At 47.5% G+C, this 16,354-nt stretch overlaps 1 protein-coding gene across 1 annotated transcript in view; it reads right to left on the bottom strand.

The window, feature by feature from the left end:
* Positions 1 to 1,131: 1,131 nt before the first annotated feature.
* The window catches only part of TCAF2 (TRPM8 channel associated factor 2), a 21,512-nt gene continuing 6,289 nt past the window's right edge, over positions 1,132 to 16,354 (bottom strand). Inside the window, exons 2-7 of the mRNA XM_034761109.1 lie at positions 12,422 to 13,413; positions 11,318 to 11,412; positions 10,141 to 10,354; positions 8,909 to 9,148; positions 4,191 to 4,528; positions 1,132 to 2,514 (exon numbers count right to left, since the gene is read on the bottom strand). Of these exons, the coding sequence (XP_034617000.1) occupies positions 2,260 to 2,514; positions 4,191 to 4,528; positions 8,909 to 9,148; positions 10,141 to 10,354; positions 11,318 to 11,412; positions 12,422 to 13,413 (2,134 nt within the window). The 3' untranslated portion in view covers positions 1,132 to 2,259. The remainder of the gene's footprint in view (positions 2,515 to 4,190; positions 4,529 to 8,908; positions 9,149 to 10,140; positions 10,355 to 11,317; positions 11,413 to 12,421; positions 13,414 to 16,354) is intronic.

Below are 16,354 nucleotides of genomic sequence, written 5' to 3'. Positions count from 1 at the left end.
CCGGAGGCCCAAGCCTGCACTCGGAGTGCTTGGCAAAGCATCTTTGAACATCTGGATTCGACTCTTTGATGTGCCAATATGACTCTGATTTATTCCCCATTTCACAGTATAGCATATTTTGGCTAAAGAACGGATCTTTCTCTTTTGGTAAAATGAGATTGGTTAGTTTAAATTTGGATTTCATCAACGTATGTCTCCAAGCATTTCAGGTCAGACCCTCAGCTGGTGTAATTTGCCATAAGTGGCCCTGCTCTTTTTTGGATTTTCAAGTCCATTTTTGGTGAGCAAAAATAAATAATCCCACCTCTTAAAGACAGTCCTATAATAAAACTGAAAGGATTATGAGCAATATGTGTATATGCATTGATTTCTTGTCCTCTGCTTATACTCTCACCAAGGGTGAACTTCACCCCTATACGGCCAGCACAAAAATCTAAGCACCATGTAAACTGTATTTTGAGCCTTCAAAACAGGGCCAAAGTGGGATTTAAGTGTTGTCCACACCTGTGCTGAACTTCTGCCTGGAGGATGGGGGACAATGGTCTACTGGAAGAACATCTCATATCAATATGGGAAAAAAAGAATGGAACGTAACTTTGGAACTGTTAGGATACAGATATTCAAGCCTGTCTGCAAAGGCCTATACTTTAAGAATTTAGGTGTATTCTTATCACTTAGCTAGTTATAGAGGTATAAAAGAAAGAAACAAAATCACTGTCTTTCTGTGTAAGGGCCTTCTCTTACTGTGACAGTCTTAGGCCCTGTTTAGTCATCTGAAATAAGGCGATCTGGGGTTGTTAGGAAGGTGATCCGATCTATCACCTCCAGAGAAAGGGAAGAGCCTAGAACATGTAAAAGGAAATTTAGTTTGATAGTTTTCTGTCTGGTATGAACTCACTTATCAATAGACACCGCTGGAAACCCCTTATGTCTCTATAGATGTAGTTGTAAAACCCTTATGTCTGTATAGATGTAGTTGTGAAATCCTCACTTCTGTATTGTTTTGTATGTTTATTTGCATGGTCTCTGTCTGGTTCTGTGATTGTTTCTGTCTGCTGTATAATTAATTTTGGTGGGTGTAAACTAATTAAGGTGGTGGGATATAATTGGTTAGCTAATCATGTTACAATATGTTAGGATTGGTTAGGTAAATTTTAGTAGAATGATTGGTTAAGGTATAGCTAAGAATATTACTATATAAATTAGGAACAAACAGGAAGTAAATTGGGATTCGAAAATAAGGAAAAAGGAACTTGGATTTAAGCTTGCTGGAAGTTCACCCCAATAAACATCGAATTGTTTGCACCTTCGGACTTCGGGTATTGCTGCTCTCTGTTCATGCGAGAAGGATCAGGGAAGTGGGAGAGTGAAGGAATAAGCTCTCTAATAAGCTCTCTAACAGGAACATGATGCAGAAGTCTAAGCCAATGCATTTTCACAGATAGTATCCCAGAAAATCAGGAATACATCTGAGACAGAAGAAAAATGAAAATCAACAATGCACAATTGAAAGAAACTACCAGTATTTGGGATCTCAGCTAAATGGCAATTGGATAAATGCATTATGAGGTCACTTGGTTTTAAGACTGTGGGTGTGGAATCTTATCCAGTATTAGAGAGATTAAATCTTAATAAGAACTAAGACCAATGAAATGTATACTGAAGTTCTAGTGTTACCTACATTAAAACAATAAACTAGAAGAAATCAATATTGTCTTTGCCATTGTTAGCATTAAGGATATGGATCTCTTTTGTGTAATCCCTGAGATAACCCAGTGATTTGTCCACCCATTTGCATGGAGAGACAGGTTCGGCAGGAAGTAAGCACAGCAGGGATGAAATTCCCCCCTAGGCAGAGGGTCAGCACCAGGCCTATGCACTACTTAAATCCTCAAAACACAGTTTACAAGGAATTTGGGTGTCACATAGACTTTTGCTGACCCGCTGCATGGGTGGGGTGGGATGGGATTTCACGCAGAGAGAGCAACAAGCTATGGAATTCAGGGCAAAGATAGGGAATAGTAGTCCATATCCCACTGTGCAGTGAAGGATAGAGATTGTGGATATAAAATTGGAATCAGACTGTGTGTTGGCACGATCATAGAAACGTCAGGCTGGAAGGGACCTTGAGAAATCTAGGCCAGCCGCCGGCGCTGAGGCAGCACTAAGTATACCTGCTAGACCAATGCAAACTCTAGTACAGCTTAAAGGAAAGGTAAGCGGCTATTGGATTAGTTTTGGAGACCAAGTGTCCAGACTTTATTTCTTCCCAGGTATGTATAGCTTCATTGGGTTCTCCTCCCAGTTTGGTAGAGAAGCCAGTTCCAAGGAGACTTCTTCCTTGATAGGCCAGCCCCAGGCCAGAAAGAAAGGAGCCAGATTCTTGTTCACCTGCCGAGAGAATTTCTCAGCCCACAGGTTCATCTTGGAGGGGTTGTCCTTGGGGATGTTGGACATTTTCTGGTAGTCAGAGAAGAGGAGGATGAAGGGTTCCCAGCCAAAGCCCTCCTGCAGCTGAGGGGAAGGAGGAGGGGTGTTAAAAACACAATCTTGGTCCCTGAGTATAACATGCGACGCTGTGCTTGATCCCACCGCCGGCAAAGCCTCATGATGCAATCAGGAATAGTAATGACCACCTCATGAATATGGAGATAGAACCCTTCACTGATCTAAATTTAACCTTTGTGCCTCTCACTTCACAGGCATTCATTGTTCCCCAGTGGTAGACAGTCTCATTTTAAAATGTTACCTGCAGATACATTAGGCAGGGGGAAAACCTATGAGGTGACAAACCCTCATGGTTCAGGGCATAAGACAAATTGCCTAAGGACAGGAAGAAACAGCTCCATATGCACACGATTACGTAATAGCCCAGAGACCCAAGCTGCAATGCTAGCAGCAGCAACCTGGCTTCATAGCCACAGGAACCTCCTTGCAGCCCTCTGCTGACAGCTGATAATATGTGCAGCGGAGGGTGATTTGCACAGAGGGAAGGAGAGGACTGACAGGAGAGGAAGGTGGTACAAAGGCTGGGCAGAGAAGGGGAGGGGACGGGAGATTGTAGGTGGGGCATACTTTGGCCTGGAATGGGAATTCATGGGGTTGTTTTCAAAAATAAAAATAATTGAGGAATTAGTTCAAAGCAAAGGGGGGCTGGGCGTGGGCTGGGGATTAGGGTTAATGAGCAAGGTTAGGTTAAATTAGAGGTGACACTGGGGATCATACAGAAAGTGTGTCATATCCTCTTCTCTTTGGCCCGTTTGGGGTCTATTTAGATTGTAAGGTCTTTGGGGCCCAGATGGGTCTTATCATATATATGTAAGGCAACTCCAGGGTACTATACAAATAATACTAAATGATGGGAGAGGGGGTTTACACCGTCCTCTGCAGCATCTGGTGAGGCCACTGTCAGAGACAGGACACTCAACTGGTTGGCCCTCAGCTCTGATCAGTACGGCATTTCCTGTGTTTCCAGATGGGGAATGCTATGCATAGGCCCTGGCTCCTTCACCTCAGCAGAGAGGCAAGGAGACCCTCAGGGGCTCCGCTGACTGATGGCAGGAACAACACTGGCTTGTTTTCACTGCCCAGCTGGGGAGGGCCTGCCAGCACTGCTCCCCCTCAGTCCAACCAATGGCCACTCAAGGGTTGGTGGGGGAGAAGGGGAAAGCAGTTGTACTACAGCTCCCCACTCTTATCTACAGTACTTACCTGGCCCCCACTACCCTAGTAACTGAGCAGCTCAATGGTTATGTCTGTATTCTCCTGACTGCACCCCTGTGAGGGAGGGCAGCGTTGTTATCCCTGTTTCACGGATGGCATACAGAAACTAGGGCCCAGATCCTCAAAGGTATTTAGGCGGTAACCGCATATTGAGTTGAACGTGCAAAGAACCAGAACAACAGCTCCTGTTTTCCTACCCAGGAGGGAGATGGGGCTTTGCCACCAAGGCAAAAGAGCCGATGCTGTCTGCCAAAGTCCTGCAGCAGAGAGTGGGCCTGGAGAAACACTATGGCAGACTGAGCCATCCATGTGCCTGCTGGGTGCTTTATAGACCTAGGACAAGTCCAGCTCCTAAGCAGATGTTTGTGTGGGCTGCAGACTCCAGCCGGAGGATGTTTATCTGCCAAAGAGATCACTGAGCACAATGAAAACACTCCAATCTCCAACCCCGCCTCTCCCATAGTTACCTGCAAGTATGTCTCCAGCGCAGTCCACATGCTCCAGTCCTTCAGCTGAGCCCCTTTCTCCAGATAACCTGTGACCCTCTGCTTCCGACACTGTGGCTGGAGAGCCTGGTGGGCCCGGTCCCTGGGGATCCCCAGCACCTTCTCATGCACATAGACAGACCACAGGTTGCAGGTGGCCTCAGTAGTGTGAGGGGGGAATTCCCAGCCTGCCCGCTGCTGGTTGTGTCCCAGCTCGTGGATGGGGCCCCACAGGCCAGTGGCTCGCATGTGTTCCACATTCACCATCTCCTTCACCGAATCCAGGTGGCCCATGATGGGGTAGCCAGCGTGCATCCAGCCTGGAGGGAAGACATGGGGAGTGCTAACACCAAACGCTCAGACATGCTTATGGCGCATTTGATCACTATGGATGCTGTTTTATTAAAATATGACTAGGCAAGTCCCGCCCATTTCCATAGGGCCTTTCGTCTAGCTGAGGAATAAGGCCCTCAGTGCCATAATTATCTGAGCACCTCACCATCGCTAATGTTTTTATCCGTACCACACCCCTGTGAGGCATGGCTGGGCAGTTATACCCATTATACAGATGGGAACCAAGGCACAGGGGGCTAAGGGCATGTCTGTACTGCAATCACGGCATGCCACTGCAGCTCGTTTGTAAGTGCCCCTGAGATAGCTGTGATCTACCTAGCACAGGTACTGGCGCTGTGAGGCTGCACCACCCTGGGCTTCAGTGTGGGCTGCACGGGCCAGCCCTTGGCCCTGGATTATTACTCACACAGGTAACCCACGCTAATGTCTGTGCTGCTGCAGGTACACTGCTCCAGTACCTGAGCTAGGTAGATGAACGATAGCTTGAGTATGTCTGCATGAGCTGCAATCACACCCTGTGGATGCAGTCTCAGTGACTTGCCTAAAGTCACACAGGAAGGCTGTGGCAGAGCAGGGAGACCCGGTTCAGCTCCCAAGTGCCCTGGAAAATGCATCTTCCTGAAGGGTCCCAAAGCACTTCACAAACCACATACACTATCTATGTCTGCATTTCAGGAATCACTTTGCCTTTCACGCGGTGTCACCTCTTGGGAGGAGCGCAGGAGCTGTTCAACAGCCCCCAGCAACATTTTGCAAGAGCTCAAGACCAGAAAAAGAGGCAAAACATTAGTCCATTAGAAACACCTGAGAAATTTTAAGTCCACGGAATGTGATCACTGTAACTGGCAGCTGCCCAAGGTAGCACAAGTTAAAACTAAGGTTTACAACAAAATATTTCCATGTGACTTAACCAGGCATCAGGAGTTCGGCGTTTGAGCACAAACCTTGTGCTGACTCTCTGCACAGTGAGGAATTTCACCCAAAGTGCTGCTCTGAAAAGTGATACAGTAAAAACAGCCTCCTGAGGCGCCATATTTCAAATCTAAGTGACTCTAGATCAGATGTGCTCTGTTTACAAGTAAAAATGTGCTCTGTTTTTTTCCCAGATGCCAATATTGGAACTCATCCTGGACTCAGAGTCAAGCTGGGTTTCTTCCCTCTTTTCCATCATCACCAGCAATAAAGGTTCTACAGTTTAAATTCTTCCCTCGGTGACACCGCTGAACCTTATTTTCAGTAGGTTTGCACAGGTGTAATTACAAGGCCCTATCACTGAAATTTAATCAACAATTCTGTTGCTGAGACAGATGGAGGAACAGAATCCAGATTGCTCTCTCCAAGCCGTACTGTAATAAAAGCTACGTAGTTCCGCATTCATGTCAGCAGCTCTGAGTCTGACCATGCCCAGGGAGCAGAACTGCCAAGTAAGAAGGGTTCGTTTTTACAGTCACTTGTCAGAGTAGACCTGCACTTTCATGCATCTGTGTAGTTTACAGAACTCTGCCTCAGCAGATCCAGGTTAAAGAACTACAGACCCAAGTATCAACCCTGCATTGCATCAGAGAAAATGAAGACTTTCTGGATAGGAGTCAGCGTTTGGTACTGCAGGCACAGCATGCTGAAGAATCAGAGAGGGCAGTGCAGAACGGGGAAGAAAATTGGCAGCATGTGACCTCTAGAAGAAAAGAGGGGAGAACTCATGTACCCCCAATGCAGATATAGGTAAGAAACCGTTTTCAGGCTCTCTGCACAGGTACTATTACGGAGAATGGTTTGGAAGAGTTGTCTGAGGGAAGGGCTCAGAAGGAGACCCCATCGACTGGAAGGCATGGGATGCATTGTCCTAGGGATGGGGGTTCCACAACCACTACTCCCAAGAGGAGGAGACAGGTGGTGATGGTGGTCGGGGACCCCCTCCTAAGGGGGACGGAGTCATCCATCTGCCATCCAGACCAGGAAACTCAAAAAGTGTGCTGCTTGCCTGGAGCTAGAACTCAGGATGTGATGAAAGCTTATGCTTCAATACGTCTTTTAGTCTATAAGGTGCCACAGGACTCTGTCGCTTTTTACAGATCCAAACTAACATGGCTACCCCTCTGATACAGAAGAGATGGTTGTATTTTAAAGAAGCCTTATTGAGGGCACAGGAACAAACCATCCCGAAGTGCAGAAAGAATGGCAAATATGGCAGGCGACCAGCTTGGCTTAACAGAGAAATCTTCGGTGAGCTTAAACTCAAAAAGGAAGCTTACAAGAAGTGGAAACTTGGACAGATGACTAGGGAGGAGTATAAAAATATTGCTCGAGCATGCAGGGGTATAATCAGGAAGGCCAAAACACAACTGGACTTGCAGATAGCAAGGGATGTGAAGGGTAACAAGAAGGGTTTCTACAGGTATGTTAGCAACAAGAAGAAGGTCAGGGAAAGTGTAGGCCCCTTACTGAATGGGGGAGGCAACTTAGTGACAGATGATGTGGAAAAAAAAGCTGAAGTACTCAATGCTTTTTTTGCCTCGGTCTTCACAGACAAGGTCAGCTCCCAGACTGCTGCACTGGGCAGCACAGTATGGGGAGGAGGTGAGCAGCCCTCAGTGGTGAACGAACAGGTTAAGGACTATTTAGAAAAACTGGACATGCACAAGTCCATGATTGAATGCATCCGAGGGTGCTGAGAGAGTTGGCTGATGTGATTGCAAAGTCATTGGCCATTACCTATGAAAATTTGTGGCAATCGGGGGAGATCCCAGACGATTGGAAAAAGGCAAATATAGAGCCCATCTTTAAAAAAGGGAAGAAGGAGAATCCGGGGATTTACAGACTGGTCAGCCTCACCTCAGTCCCTGGAAAAATCATGGAGCAGGTCCTCAAGGAATCCATTTTGAAGCACTTGGAGGAGAGAAAGATGATCAGGAATAGTCAACGTGGATTCAACAAGGATAAGTCATACCTGACCAACTGAATTGCCTTCTATAATGAGATAACTGGCTCTGTGGATATGTGGAAAGCAGTGGACATGTTATTCCTTGACTTTAGCAAAGCTTTTGATACAGTCTCCCAGAGTATTTTTGCCAGCATTCGATGAATGGACTACAAGGAGGATAGAAAGTTGGCTACATAGTTGGGCTCAACGGATAGTGATCAACAGCTCAATGTCTAGTTGGCAGACAGTATCAAGCGGAGTACCCCAGAGGTCGGTCCTGGGGCCAGTCTTGTTCAACGTCTTAATTAATTATCTGTATGATGGGATGGATTGCACCCTCAGCAAGTTCACAGATGACACCAAACTGGGGGGAGAGGTAGATATGCTGGAAGGTAGGGATAGGGTCCAGAGTGACCTAAACAAATTGGAGGATTGGGCTAAAAGAAATCTGATGAGGTTCAACAAGGACAAGTGCAGAGTCCTGCATTTAGGACAGAAGAATCCCATGCACTGCTACAGGCTGAGGACCAACTGGCTAAGCGGCGGTTCTGCAGAAAAGGACCTGGGGAGTACAGTGGACGAGAAACTGGATACGAGTCAACAGTGTACCCTTGTTGCCAAGAAGGCTAATGACATATTGGTCTATATTAGAAGGAGCATAGCCAGCAGATCGAGGGAAGTGATTACTCCCCTCTATTTGACACTGGTGAGGCCACACCTGGAGTATTGCGTCCAGTTTTGGGCCCCCCACTACAGAAAGGATGTGGACAAATTGGAGAGAGTCCAGCAGAGGGCAACGAAAATAATTAGGGGGCTGGGACACATGACTTACGAGGAGAGGCTGAGGGAACTGGGCTTATTTAGTCTGCAAAAGGGAAGAGTGAGGGGGGATTTGATAGCAGCCTTCAACTACCTGAAGAGGGGTTCCAAAGAGGATGGAGTTAGGCTGTTCTCAGTGGTGGAAGATGACAGAACAAGGAGCAGTGGTCTCAAGTTGCAGTGGGGGAGGCCTAGGTTGGATATTAGGAAAAACTATTTCACTAGGAGGGTGGTGAAGCACTGGAATGGGTTATCTAGTGAGGTGGTGGAATCTCCATCCTTAGAGATTTAAGGCCCGCCTTGACAAAGCCCTGGCTGGGATAATTTAGTTGGGGTTGGTCCTGCTTTGAGCAGGGGGTTGGACTAGATGACCTCCTGAGTTCCCTTCCAACTCTGAGATTCTATGATTCTATGGACACCCTTAAGGACACAAAGAAGCACCATGAGGGACTAGAAACATTCAGCTCTATGCAGGTCACATGTTTATTTGACTCATTGCATTTGTCTGAAGTTTCAGTTTAACAAAAAAGCTTTGAATGAATTAAAGTTGCTGCCTAACGCCACTTCTTTTGGAAACCCTGCTAGGACCATGCGGCCATACACCCACCAGCTGAGATCTGGACGTCTGTTACAATCCTCTCTGGCCTTGGGAACTTCACTGGTGCTGCTGCCAACTCAGCTATAGCCAGCATGATCTGGTCCCAGAGGGTCAGAAGAGGCTCTGGGTTCTCTATGTGGCGGATGGTGTCAGCAGGCACAGTCAGGATAATGTTCTCAGTAGCTAGTTCGGCCCAGGGAGCAGGGTAGTGCCGGATGCTGGCCAGCCACTGGCATTTACAGGTCTCTCCTGTAGCAACATGGAAAACATATTAGATGTACCCCAGTCTCTCAGTTACACTCCCTGAGTGTTGGCTGCAAATGTGTGACTTCATCATGAATTCCTCTCAGGAATAATAGTACTTGGTATTTATAGAACACTTCACATTTTTTAAGTGCTGGATGGGCATTAATAAGTTAATCCTCACAGCTTTCCTAGGAACTATCACTGTCCTCCCGGTAGTGTCCACCTGGGGAACTGAGGCACAGAGATTAAGTGACTTGTCCATGGCCACATAGTAAGGCTGTGGCAGAGCCAGTAGTACTCAAATCTCCAACTTCTCAGCTCATTGCCTTAAACACTAGATCCTTCCTCATTTCACTGCTGAGCCTTCTTTACATGAGTCCCCTCTCTATACATCCAAACAGTCATGCTATTTAAGCATGTTATGGGCAAATCAAGTCCACAGCTTGTGAAAAGTGGGTCCCAAATCCACGTCATTCTTCCCCCCCAAAAAAACAAAGTAAAACCAAATCAATATGGGGTGATTCACAGGGGACACCTGAGTCGCTGTCCACATTTCTCTAAGTGACTTCTCTTCCAGCGAGTGAGATTGGCAGGCGTCAAATAGCAATGCACTGGTATTGTTTGGACTGATGGAGGAAAAAGAAATTTCGTAAACCAATAAAGAGAAGACTGATGGGAAATGCAGCATACACATCAAAGGGGCAGTTGTGGATTTCTATTGTAATGACAGGAAATGGCCACACAGGGGCAGCACAGGGAAAGGGGGAGGAATGAGGAAAGGGCTGGTGGAAATCTTTCAAGAGGGCAATAAAAAGTTGACAATTTTCAGCAAAAAAGAAAGAAAATAACAATCCCAGTTTGTCATTTTTCTGGGAATTCTGATTTTAACCATTTGGACTCTGGTTATATTTAATGCTGCACATTTTGGCTTGGGTGCCCACGCGCGGCACTTTGAGAGGAGCTCAGGGGAAAGGCCCCAAGGGATGAACACCTACCCAGTCTGAAGTAGGGAACCTTGACTGCCCCTTCCACAGTGATGGGCACTTTGCCCAGCTGGCTTCCCCCTGGCACGAGGATGTAAATGAGGCCACCCCAGAGGCAGGAGACTGACTGCTTCTGGCAGCTGACCTGGCACTTGCGTATCACCATGGGGGCCCGTGTCAGCTCCTTCGCAGCGGTGAGGTCATCAGAGTGACATCCAATCTGCACCTGGGGAACAGAAGGGCAGGAAGAGCAGAGTCAGGCAATCCAGGCTCCATATTGCAGCCCCACTCCCTCTGCCTCAGGGCCTGTCTGAAGCAGAGCCCACACAGCTGCAGGGCACTGATTGCCATCCAGCCCTGTGGTGACCAAACGCAATTGTTGTCTGACTGCTGTATGTGAAGCAAGAGATCATAATGCTCAGTGCAGCTCGTAAGAGGGAAGCTGTGCCCCTCACAAAGCCATCTACAGCCCTAGCACTAAGGCTTAGGTCCTCAAAGGTATTTAGGTGGCTTGACTGATTTCACTGGGAGTTTGGCACCTTTGAGGACCTGGGCTGGAATGCCTCCCGCATTAGAAGTCTCAACACAGGGGCCATGGATTGGCAGGGCCACAGTGACTGAACTCCCCTGTACCCTTAGAGGTGTCCCTTGAGAGCAAAGAGGAAGCAAGCTGGAGAAAGTACAATGTGTGGGTGAGATGCTGACTCGGCTGTTGCCTCAGGCATCCCTGGTTAGAGAAAAATTCAGTCTCCAGGGCTCATTGCACCAGCATCAGCGTCCTGTAAGGTAACACACGGATGTCTGCAGTTTACTGCGGCAGGACCTTGTTCAGTAATGTCAGCAGCTGCCTGGTCCCCTTCCCACTTTCCCTTTCTTCCCTGCACAGCTACAATGAAGCAGATATCGTGTGGAGAGCACAGCACCTCGGGGAGCAGCGAGAGCTGTGAAATAATCCAACCAACAAAGCAAAATGGGGAGGCATAAAACAGTCAAGAGAGGGCAGAGGAAATTGTGAGGAATTTTTAAAAATGTAATGGCACGAAACAGCCACAAGATGGCAGGAGAGCATAAGGAATGAGAAAGGAGCAGGCCTAGGCATAATACAGACTGATTCTTGAGAACCGTCGCTGATATGGGTACCTCACAAATGTATCAGTGTATAAAGGCCAGCCGGGTTAATAGAAATCACCTGCAGACCAGCACTAGTCGCCATGCAAGGAAATGTTATCACTGCCGTGTTCCCATCAGGTAGGTAAAGTCCTGTACTCATCCATGCTGTCCCACCTGTAGGGAATCACAGAAGAGAGGTCTGAATACAGAGCACTTAGGCTCAGGTCTTCAAAGGCATGCGGGCACCTAATTCCCAGTGAAAATAATGGGAGTTAGGCACCTAAATACCTCGAGGACCTTGGCCTTACTCAGCAATCCTGGCCCCTGCCCATTTCCATGCTTAAAGTAATGCAGTTTTGAGTTGCCAGAGTGAGAAGAAAGAATCGGATTTTTTTCTTGCTCAGAATTCTCAGAATTGGCCTGTGTGTTACCAGACTTGTTGACAACGTGCTGCTTGGCTGAAAGCATGAGAAATTTTAGCATAAGGGGCTTTTTTCCCCTAGCCCTAACTAACACGTGGGTACCCTGACATTTCACTATCGTTGGACTTGTTTCTAGACAGCCACCCTAGGGAGTTGCAAACATCAGCTGCCCAGCAGAGACTGTAAAGCTGTGATAAGCAGCTGAGTTCAGAGCTCTTTATACTGCCCAAGCAGAAACCCTCCCTTAACTTGGAGTTAAGGTTGATCAAGTATATTTCAGCACATTTACTAAGGGCCAGATTGCCTCCTCCATTGAAGGTCATTGGACTACTTGTGCAAGTAAGTATACAACAGTGTGAATAAAAACTCCACATCCAGCCTGAAAAAAAAGTCTATGCAATCACCAACTAAGCCACCATTCACACCCACAGCAAGCATAACTCACGCCCCTTACATCATACACTCACAGACTGCAACTACACAACACTGTCACTTCCAACATGGAATCACTCCCAGCGCACACATGCAGTGTCCCACAATCACACGCAAACGTACAAGCTTGACACCAACCCGTCTGATTGGTGGAAATAGCCAGTGTGTTATTGGCACACGGGGAAGTATGAGTTTTGGTGTTAAAGTGAAATCTTAGCAGAGGGGTGTGTGTGAGAGAGAGACAGAGAGAGAGAGAGAGAGAGAGACACACACACACATGTTTTCCATGTGATTCTACATGGGGAAGGTGGAAAGACTGCTCCTCTCACCTGTATTTGTGCCATCGATTTCCAGGGTGATAGGAGAGCTGGACGGGAGCGTGCAGACCCCATCGGTGGGTTTCTGCACCAGGACAGCACAGTCCGTCATGGTCTGGGACAACTGTGTGGCCAGGCACAGCAGGGCTGCCTCCTTGGAGTTGCTCTTGATTGGGTTCTTCTTGCTGACCTGCGGGATCCCACCTCTGCGCAGCACCTTGAGCAGGATGCGGTGGAGTGAGGAGTACGCGGGGCAGTCTTCAGCTGGGATCCTCAGGAAGGCAGAACAGTCCTGCCCTAGTCTATGCAGCCAGTCTGCCAGAGGAGCTCTGAGTGCCTCCTCCTTGTCCACATGCCTCTGGAAGAGGGAGAGTGCCTGACGGAAGTGGTAGTAACGGGGAAGCTCCCCCGGTAGCAGTGCTGCGTATTTATCTGCCTTGAGGTTCATGCCCAGGATGCTGATCCCAAAGCGGTTGAGAATTTTGTTGCCAGGATATCCGGCAACGGCAGCTTGGCCTTGATTTTGGGAAGCCCAGTACCAGGCCTGCCCCCCAATCAGCAGCCCTCCCCCCTCCGCCACAAAGGCCTGGATCTTCTCTGTCTCTTGGTCGCTGTGAGAAGGGCAGCAGTAGACGCTCATGTCGCCCGTCAGCGCTGATACCCGGTACTTCCGGCCCCCCTGGGACAGCAGGGAACACAGCCCCTTCAGGGGGGCAGCAACCCCAACCAGCCCCTGACTCCCAGCGTCCAACCAGTGTACAGCATTAAGCAGGAACCCTGCCAGCTTTGGGGGACACAGCTGGCCCTCATGAGACGCCACCACCACCCGGCCCCGGCCATAGCGCGCTGCAGCAAGGAAGCAACGGTGGGAGCTGTCCAGGCCGAGGGGGAAGGCCAGCACCCCATGCACCAGCAGTGGGGAGGGCACACCGCCGGTCACTATATCCAGTTCCGACACACCATTGAGGAGAAGCTCTACATCCTGGCTGAGATTAGCCCCATGCCTGCAAAATCAAGAGGCATCCCTGTTTAGGCCCAATCCCAACATCCTTTATACAATCACAGAATCATGAGGGATGCTAGGGGCACACAACAGGCCATCCCTAGCCCATCTCCTCCCCTGCCCAAACTCTTTGGTGCTGCTCCTCACAATTTTACAGTGAGTCTGGTGCTAGGTGGAGTTCTTCTGAACTGCAGTCTCAGCCTTTGTTTTTAAAGAGTCCATTTGTAGCCTCAGAGTTGAGCTTGAAAACGTGTCCCAGGTGTGATCTAGAGGCTCTGAACCCAGGAGACCAAAGAAAAAGAACCCAACCTTTACTGTGTGTTTTGGGTTGTTTTAGCTCTCCTGATTTCTAAGCCAATCTCCACTGGCCTGACTCATGATTTTTGAACCCCTGGGGTTGGCAAAACTATGAAGCCTAGCATGCCTAAGCCACCTCAGAAATGCATCCTCTAGTCAAGCCTGAAAGATTTGCCAGTGCCTTTTCCTTAACTATCCCACTGCTACTGCTCAGAAGAGAGGACTGCCTCTGTCTACACATACACATCAGTGACCCAAGCTGAAACAAGTCTCTGATCTCTGTAAAGCGTAGCCACCCTTTTCCTAGCCATTAACCTCTGCTTCCCAGTGCTCCTATTTCTCTTCACTCATACTTATCATTTTACCCTCTGCTGCCCCTGCATGGCTCTTGCAGTTAAAGCCGTGTCGAGTGCTGTGGTTTTATTTCCCCCCGACTTTGCTGTATAATTTTACCAAACTTAATTTTCCCTTTGGCCCTTGTGATGAATCTGCTGCTATCTAGAACCTCTGAATTTTCCACCCAAACAAAAAAACCAACCGCTTAATAGAATGTGAGAGTAAATAACACCTATGTGTCCATAGGGCAGGAATTAAAAACTCTGGCCTCCTCGTTTGATTTCTTCTCCCAGCTTCTTTGCCACACATGACACCAATCCCTTAAAGCTCAGTTTTATTTGCTACAGGTGAAATTTACGACTATGCTAGGGGCCAGAACACGGTGAATGCACCATTTAAGCCCCACTTCACCCTATTTTGAGAGTTTAATTCCACCCTAAGTAAAAATTCCCAAAGCACGATAATCTCCATACAACTTTCCTGAGAGGAAAGCCTCCCACACACCTTGTTGCCAATGCCCTGCAGGTGAGAACATGACAATCAATCAGCAACTTGTAATAAGTAACTTAATGACATTAATTTGTAGTTGTGTCCTGAGCACCTTTCCACATCCTACGGCAAAGATTCTCTTTACCTTTGTAATAAAACAAACCCAGCAGCTAGAGAGCAACAAAACCAGGCATCCAGCTGGAAGAGAGAAATGGAGTTTCATAACACAGTGCTAGGGAAGGGGAAGGGACTGGGGAGACAAAAATCTGTGGGGAAAATTTTCTTACAACAGCTGTGGCTTTAACTACAATGAAATGAAGTGGCCACGTCATAAAAGCAAAGCAACATTTGTGGCCATTAAAGACCCTATTGCACTTTGTGGAAGTCAGAAGCCCAGATTCTGAACTGTGCCAGGCACAGCTTGGGAGTGGGGACAGGAAGAAGATGGCTGGGCACGGGCCAGCTGGGAGCTTGTCTGCTTTCTTGTGTAAACCCAAAGCTTTACCCCTATTGTTCTTGGCCTGAGGCACAGTCCGCCTGCCAGGCTCCCCACAAGATGGCTGCATTTCAGTCATAAAGACTCCGTCCAACTCTTGCCGGAGCCAATAGGAAACTTCCCACTGACTTCAGCGGGAGATGATTCGGACTCCGAAAGCATGGTGCATTATCCAAGTAACATAAGGAATACTCTGTGTCTGTTTTCTAAAGCACATTCGTTAATTGGAATTTTTAAAATATAGAATCATAGAAATGAAGGGCTGGAAGGGACCTCCAGGGGTCATCTAGAGGCAGGACCATCTAGACCAGTGGTACTTAAACATCAGTGGTTCAGGAGCCAAATTAGTGATCAACATTACCCAAAACAGCCACAGTAGCATGAATTCATTATATCATTTACTTTAGGGCTATTCATATGTTAACAGTATGATGGGGAAATATTTATATATAAATATTATTCTCACAGCAAAGAAGTTAATAACTTCATCTAAGTTTATAACTTAGTTGGTTAATAACAGCATAAAAGCATCCTGCTTGGTTAATAACTTAGACTAGTTAATAATTAAATCAGTGTTGTAATATCATGTGCGGCAAAGAACCGCAGGAGACACATTAAAGAGCCATTTGCGGCTTGCCAGCCGCAGTCTGAGTATCACTGACTAGACCATCCCTGACAGGTGTTTGTCCAACCTGTTCTTAAAAACCTCCAGTGATGGGGATTCCACAACCTCCCTTGGAAGTTTGAGCATTAGCCTGCTAAACCCAGGGTTGTGAGTTCAATCCTTGAGGGGGCCATTTAGGGATCTGGGGCGAAAATCTGACTGGGGCTTGGTCCTGCTTTGAGCAGGGGGTTGGACTAGATGACCTCCTGAGGTCCCTTCCAACCCAAATAGTCTATGATTCTATCCTTAGAATTGGAAAGTTTTTTCCTAACATTTAACTGAAATCCCCTCGCTGCAGATTAAATCCATTAATTCTTGCAACTCCGTTTTAAGTAGTACAGTATTTCAATGAACCTGCTGACTTGGTACTCAGTAGCTTCCCCTCACCTTGGCTGAGCAGCAGGGAAAGAGGCTAACCAGTGAAGGATGCTGGGTTACTCAGTTCAGTACTCAGCCAGTAGAGAGCTCCATAATCCCTAAAAAGCAACAGAGGGTCCTGTGGCACCTTTGAGACTAACAGAAGTATTGGGAGCATAAGCTTTCGTGGGTAAGAACCTCACTTCTTCAGATGCAAGTAATGGAAATCTCTAGAGGCAGGTATATATCAGTGTGGAGATAACGAGGTTAGTTCAATCAGGGAGGGTGAGGTGCTCTGCTAGC

The sequence above is a fragment of the Trachemys scripta genome, chromosome 1 (genome assembly GCF_013100865.1).
Source record: "Trachemys scripta elegans isolate TJP31775 chromosome 1, CAS_Tse_1.0, whole genome shotgun sequence".
NCBI lineage: Eukaryota > Metazoa > Chordata > Testudines > Emydidae > Trachemys > Trachemys scripta.
Note: the sequence above shows the minus strand (reverse complement) of the source record. Positions and strands in the feature narration are given on the sequence as shown.